Here is a 7,870-nt window from a genome sequence, read left to right on the forward strand (position 1 = left end):
TTTTTGGTGGGGAAGGTATCTAAATAACCAACAGTAGGTAAATCTTTCCGAGGCTCAATTCCTTCACCTACAAATGCATTCTACCATTTAACCAGATAATCCGAATCACCTCTACTTTAAGAACCATGTAATTATTTGTTTTTATATCATATCCAGTAAATGCTCTTTAAACACTCAGGAAGAAAACAGAAAAAAAGAAATTATAATGCAATGACTTTAAATCTTTAGAAAAAAACTTTCATTAAAATTTTTTTATAAAAGTATTCTCTAAAGAAAGGATTCAAAAAAATTTAAAACAGACTTTGGAACCTCTATAACAGACCTGTGAATAAGTGAACTGTTGTCCTTGTCAAGGCAAGAAATTGCTTTATTACAATGTTGCTAAGCTAAAATATAACTTAAAATGCCAAACAGCAGAATGTAGAGAAGAAAGACTTTTTTAAAATGAAGAATTACACTGCAGAAATTTTTCTCCATAGGAGAAAAATTAGTCATGTAGAAAAATCATACCCCTGATGGTAGCTCATATTACTATATGGAATTTTCTTTTTTTCTTTTTCTATTCTTTCATGTGATAAAGAAACATACAGTTTCCAGTGCTTAGAAGTAAACCAATATTCTAATTACCAGCCTGGAGAGAGTAGATAGCCTTTTGTTTTTGTATACTGTCTGCACAGATCTCATTCATCTTTCTACCCTTAATACTAAACACTGAGCCTGAAATTAAGTAGTTTCTAGAAATGTTGATGGACTGGATGGAAAAAAATTATTGCTCAGGCTAGCAAAGGGACTTTATTATTTCTGTATGGACAAATCAGTCATCAACTCAGAATTACATTCCTGCTATAGGAAATTACTCTTAGCCACACTTCTGTTTATATATTCAGTGTTTCTTAATACTGAATAAGCAACAGAATCTGTATAGTACTTGTCATCAAATATGCCCAAAATTGGTTTCCAGCCCTGGAAAGTCAAATTTAATGAGTTAGTATGTTTTAGCATGCTTCGTAGTAATGATAATACCACTGGAAATCTGCTGAGCTAGGGTTCTGTGCTTCATTCTCTCTCTCATGAAAGAGACTGGCCTGAGCCCAGTCATACACAGTTTCATATACAAGAGAGTTTTAGTTCCAAACTGTGAAAGTGAAATTTTTCTTCATAAAGAATTGAAATAATGTTTTCTTATTACAGTCAATTCTACTGAAAATTAGGCATTATGATAAATATATTGTCATTTCAATGATTATTTTAATTATAATCACTTTTATTATAATTAAAATAAGATATATACCTTTAAAGTTTGGTGCATTAATCCATTGCTTTAATATTTAGCATTTTTCATGTCCTGCAATAATTTGATGAGTTTACTGATTTTTGCCAAAGTATGCTAGTGAAGGCATTTAATTGTATGTAACTTCATTTGATTTGCAGTTCCCCATCATTTGAAAAACTTGTGGTCAATAATGTTTGTTGGGTATAGACTGTATTCTGTTACAGGTGCGGGGGATACAATCAAAACAGTGAATAAAAAGTCCTAATGCCTTTGAGCATGTGCTTTAGAAAGAGAAGACAGGCAATAAACAACAACCAGATAAATAATATATTATGTTAAATGTTGATCAGTGAATGAAGAAAAGGAGCAGGTAAAGTGAAATAAAGTGCAACAGTAGAGGAGGGTGTCATAATACAAAAAAAGAAGTAATGAAGCAAGCCTTGGGCATATAAGGAGAAGGTATATAGAAGGAAAAGAAAGTGCAAATGCCTTGAGGCAGGCACATTATTGGTGTGTGAACAAGAGAGTGGTGGGAGATGGGAACACAAGATTAGGGCCTTCTAGGGGTTGAGAAAGATTATGAGTACAATGGGGAGGTATTAGAGGATTTGAAGCAGGAAAGTGTTTAGTACTTTCATGGAGCACAGAATATCAGAGACAGCAAATGTATAAGTTGCTATTAAAGGCTTTCTTATTGTGAGAGGCTGTCCTATACATTATTTTGCAGCATTCCTGGTGTCTCTACCCAATAAATACCAGTCGCAATCCTTTCTCCTGAGTCGTAACAATAGAAAAAATTCTATTTATTTCCAAGCTTGCAATTTAGGGGGTGACAATGGCCCTCCATTTATCTACTGTGTTATTGCAGTAAACAGAGGGAGAGCTGATGACACTGTTGACTAGGATAAATAACAATGAAAGAGGAGAGAAATGGTTGAATGCTGGCAATATTTTGAAGGTAGAGTCAACAGTATTGTATGACAGATTGTGTATGGGGTAGGAGACAAAGTAAAAAAATGAAGGATGACTTTCAAGGCATTTGAACTGACTTGAACAAAGGAGGGAAGGAGTTTTCACTTACTGAGATGAGGAAGTCAGGTGGAGAGCTTTGGCAATGGCAGGAATCAGAATTTTCAAAAATGTTGGGTGTGAGATTCCTATCAGACATGCTGGTGAAGATGTTGAGCTGTATGCCAATAAAACCTGGCATAATGGGTAGAGTTTATATATGTATATGTTTATATACATGTAGGAACATGCTGATTATTCTTCAGACATAGAGCCAGGGAGGATCTTAGAGAGTATTCTAATTCAACATTCTCATTTCATAACAGAAAACTAAGGTCTACAAAGAATGTGGTTATGTGTTTTTTTTAAAAACTTAAAAAAACGTAGTTATCAAATAGTCATAAGAGAGTTATATGTGTATTCCCTCTGGGTAGGAAAAATCAATATTTGATTATTAAACCTTGAACTTATAAAAGTATTTAAATTAGCAATATGATGTAGTATCTCTATTACAAGTTAAAAGTCAGTTAATTAAATATCTTTCCACATCTCTTCGGTCTTACTTTTTCAGTTATATATTCCATAAATCACATACATATGTGCTATATATACGTGATACATATATATGAACATGCCACATGTATATAAAACATAGAAGAACTTACAAGGAATATATGTGGAAAATGAGGCAATATCCTCTTCATAATCATTTTCTTGCTCATTATTTCTGTCAGTTTCTTGGATCTGAAAAACATGAATGTAATTTTCAGTAATATGCATTAATCTCAATAAATATGCACTGGATGCCTGTGCTAATAAGAAATAGTTTCTGTTTTTATTTAAATACTTTATTATTTTATAGATCTTGGATAACAAATGCTCAATGGCACATAGTACTAAAAGTATAATGAGGGAAATAGTACATTCATAATAAACAATAAATTGGTGAAACTTATAAAAAAACTTATTAAAATGACTCTAAGATGCAAAGAAGGCAATAATCATTAAATTTAAGTGTAATAAAGAAGTTCTGAATAAAAATTGAACACAACTATGTCTCTTGAAAATTGCACGCTTTTCTTCCTTTTGAACATTTCTATATATTTTACAGTTCAAAAGATATTCTTAATTACAACAATTACTATTGTACAGTGAATACAGTGAAAGACAATGATATTATAAAGTGCTTTTTCTCCATCTTTACAAAAAAGAAATCCAGTAAGCGTACTTCTGTTTGTCTTTCTGAAAACAGTTTCACTATATGTATTTCGAAGGCAGAATTAACTGAGAAAGGAGAGAAACCTCTTATCTCCAGAATTGTTAGTCTTTGTTTATAATCTCTGAAAGAGACATGGAGTCTACAGTTGTGCATACTAGTGCTCACAGAGAAAGCTAATACTAGTGACAGTTCTATTTCTGCAGAAGCATCTAGGAAAAGGGATGGAGATTGACTGTATTAACATGTTTTGTTAATGTGAACTCCAAGGGATTATTCAAATGATTTACATTTCTGTTCTTAAAACAGTTGATTGAAATGATTAGGCCATTTGCTCTGCATTTGAAATGTCCCTTCAAAAATTAGAAGCATGCATATGAAAGCATTTAAAAATTTATAGTAGCTTTGATATGCAAAGGTATTTCACCTGCATACCGACTTCATCAATTAAGTTTATCACCCACTTTGGCCAAAGAGAGCCCTATAGAACTCATTAATTTTTCTTTAAAACACTAATGCTATCCAGAGAAACAAAACGGTTCCTAATTTCTTAAGGAATTTTGAAAATAAAATCTTTTAAGTATTTTTTAGTGAGCCTGATGCAGTAACTCATTTTATATTTCACTTATGTTTTCCCTTTGATGGACTCTGCCAAATTCTAATATGAAAAATTGTATAGTTTTAGTAGGACGCTTGACATTTTGATTGATATTTGTATGCTTTGATATTAAAATCATTGTTTAATATAGCTAATCTTTGTTTCCAATTAGCTTCACCTATATATTTCATACGGTAGGTCAAAAAATATATTTTTAAAAATCCACAGGACTCCCAAAATCATTTCAAGGAATTTCTTTTACTAATTTATTAGTAGCAATGGTTTACAAAGATTTTGAGAATTAGGCAAAAATTCCTATATATTATTCACAAGCTTGGGCATTATGAGCTCAAAATCACTGTGAATTAATAAACTGACATTAGGCAAGTAGGTAGATAGATGTGTATGTACTGAGGTTGAAACCTAATGAAATTGTTTTTCTATGTCATAACTGAAGCCATAGGACATTTGTACAAAAAATCCAAACCCTGAACCCAATAATGTCTCAAGGGAATTTACCTCCAAATTTAAAAAAAAAAAGTCTAGGTTGATATGAAAACTTTCATAAATACTAGGTACAATTGATATTTTGTATAATAAGACTATGCAGAGAGTAATTGTTTTCTCCAGAATAAAATGCTCTTTAGAAATATTTATGCTAGGTCTCTCCAAGATGGTCGATTAGATACAACTCTGGCCCACAACACCCAGTGAGAGAGATGCAGAAATCCAGAGATCTCCTAGCTCCAACTGATATACCAGGTGCATTTCAATGGGTCTGATCTGATGGGCATATGCCCATCTGATGCCCCCATGCAGGGCAGACCTAGGTGGGGAGAGGTGCTGCTTCACCCAGAAAGTGCATCTGACCAGCAAGTCGGAGGCTCCCCCTCTGGCACTCTGGTCCAGATATAGCACTTCCCCCAAAGCCTCAGCAATACACAGAACAGAGGATCTTTGCCAGTCAGGTGCCGGGAATTACAAGCACAGAGTTGAATAATAATCCAGGATGGTGTCCAGGATTGGTGCACAGACCTAAACAGACACATAAGCCCAAAAGGTGACTGGGAGAGCCTGTGGACTGACCTATCGCCCCCTCGCCCTGCCCAGAGAGAGAGAGAGCTGTAAGCGGGAGCAGCTGGGTGGGCCCCTACCCCATGACGGGAGAGAGAGGAAGCTTAAAGGGGGAGATGGCCTGGTGCAGCCGGGCAGGTCCCTACCATCCCCAACAAACCCCAGAGGGCTGAAGCTCTGACTCTAGCAGGAGGCACAGCCAGTGCCACAGTCTGAGCTGAACCCAAAATGATCCAGACCAGTGGAGGAAGGGTACAGTCCACCATTAGAGGGGTGGGACTGGGCTACATGTTTTAACAAAAAACACAGGAAGCCTATGTAGCAACAGGACTGCATTCTTGACCACCCAGCAGCACCACCAGGTCAGGGGAAGAGGAGGGCCTAAACCTCCAGTGTAAACAAAAAAGACACTGGAAGCTTCCCTAGCAACCTGAAGGAGTCCCTAGAAACCCAGTAGTGCCTCTACAGGCAGACAAGCAACCTCATCAAGCAGCTCCCCGACACCACAGTCAGGTAAATCCACGAAAATGGGAAAAAAAACAAATAGAACAAAAAAGATGAAACCATCAAAGACCAGAACACATCTTCTCCTTCAAGGAATCACAACTCCTCAACAACATGAGATGACAACATGACCAAGAAGGAGTGTGATGAATTGACAGAAACAGGCTCCAGAAGGTGGATAATAACAAACTTTTCTGAGCTAAAGGAACACATTGTAACTCAATGCAAAGAAACCAAAAACCTTGAAAAAAGATGAAATGCTAACTACAATAACCAGCTTAGAGAAGAACATAAATGACTTGATGGAATTGAAAAACATAGCATGAGAACTATGTGAAGCAAACACAAGTTTTAATAGCTGAATCAATCAAGCAGAAGAAAGGATATCAGAGGTTGAAGATCAACTCAATGAAATAAAAGGAGAAGAGAAGACAAGAGAAAAAAGAGTGAAAAGAAATGAACAAAGCCTCCAAGAAATATGGCATTATGTGAAAAGACCTAATCTATGCTTGATCAGTGTACCTGAATATGATGGGGAGAATGAATCCAAGCTGGAAAACACACTACAGGATATTATCCAGAAGAACTTCCCAAGCCTACCAAGGCAGTCCAACATTCAAATTCAAGAAATACAGAGAACTCCACAAAGATATTCTTCAAGGAGAGCAACATAATTGTCAGATTCATCAGAGTTGAAATGAAGGAAAAAATGCTAAGGGCAGCCAGAGAGAAAGGTCAGGTCACCCACAGAGGGAAGCCAATCAGACTCACAGTGGATCTCTTGGCAGAAACATTACAAGCCAGAAGACAGTGGGGGCCGATATTCAACATCCTTAAAGAAAAGAACTTTCAACCCAGAATCTCATATCCAGCCAAACTAAGCTTCATAAGTGAAGGAGAAATAAAATCTTTTACGGACAAGCAATTACTGAGAGATTTCCTCACCACCAGACCTGCCCTACAAGAGCTCCTGAAAGAAACAATAAGCACAGAAAGGAACAAGTACCAGTCATTGCAAAAGCAAACCAGTTGGCAAAGACCAAAAATGCAATGAAGAAAATGAATCAACAAGAAAGAAAGTCAGCCAGTAACAAATGGCAGGATTAAATTCACATGTAACAATATTAACATAGAATGTAAACAGCCTAAATGCCCCAGTCAGAAGACAGACTGGCAAACTGGATAAAAAGTCAAGACCCATCAGTGTGCTATATTCAGGAAACCCATCTCACATACACACACATAGACTCAAAATAAAGGGATAAAAGAAGATTTACCAAGCAAATGGAGAACAAAAAAAAAGCAGGGGTTGCAATCCTAGTCTCTGACAAAATTGATTTTAAACCAACAAAGATCAAAAGAGACAAAGAAGGACACTACATAATGGTAAAAGGATCAATCCAACAGGAAGAGCTAACTATCCTAAATGTATACACACCCAACACAGGAGCACCCAGATACCTAAAGCAAGTTCTTAATGACCTAAGACGAGATTTAGGCTCCCACACAATAACAGTGGGAGACTTCAACACTCCACTGTCAATATTAGACAGATCAACGAGACAGAAAATTAACAAGGATATCCAGGACTTGAATGCAGAGCTGGACCAAGCAGACCTAATAGACATATACAGAATGCTCCAACCCAAATCAACAGAATATACATTTTTCTCAGCACCACATTTCACTTACTCTAAAATTGACTACATCATTGGAAGCAAATCAATCCTCAGCAAATGCAAAAGAGCAGAAATCATAACAGTCTATCAGACCACAGTGCAATCAGACTAGCACTCAGGATCAAGAAACACATTCAAACCTGCACAACCGCTTGGAAACTGAACAACTTGCTTCTGAGTGACAACTGGATAAACAATAAAATGAAGGCAGAAATAAAGATGTTCTTCGAAACCAATCAGAATGAAGACACAACTTACCAGAAGCTCTGGGACACTTTTAAAGCAGTGTTGAGAGGGAAATTTATAGCAATAAATGCCCACATGAGAAACAAAGAAAGATCTAAAATTGAGACTCTATTCATCAAAATTGAAAGGGCTAGAGGAGGAAGATCAAAAAAAATTCAAAAGTAAGCAGATGATAAGAAATAACTAAGATCAGAGCAGAACTGAAGGAGATAGAGACACAAAAATCCCTTCAAAAAATCAATAAATCCAGGAGTTGGTTTTTTGAAAAGATC

The 7,870-nt window shown here is 36.0% G+C and overlaps 1 protein-coding gene across 4 annotated transcripts in view; it reads right to left on the reverse strand.

Annotated features, from left to right (window-relative positions):
* Positions 1-7,870, reverse strand: part of BANK1 (B cell scaffold protein with ankyrin repeats 1) — a 311,677-nt gene that overhangs the window by 60,764 nt on the left and 243,043 nt on the right. For all 4 annotated transcript variants that reach the window (XR_005196871.1, XR_005196870.1, XM_017508664.2 and 1 more), the window contains one exon: positions 2,947-3,025. Coding sequence is in view for 2 of the 4 variants with exons in the window: in XM_017508664.2 (XP_017364153.1) it covers positions 2,947-3,025 (79 nt within the window). In the remaining 2 variants the exon portion in view is untranslated. The remainder of the gene's footprint in view (positions 1-2,946; positions 3,026-7,870) is intronic.

This window comes from Cebus imitator, unplaced genomic scaffold (genome assembly GCF_001604975.1).
Source record: "Cebus imitator isolate Cc_AM_T3 unplaced genomic scaffold, Cebus_imitator-1.0 Scaffold397, whole genome shotgun sequence".
NCBI lineage: Eukaryota > Metazoa > Chordata > Mammalia > Primates > Cebidae > Cebus > Cebus imitator.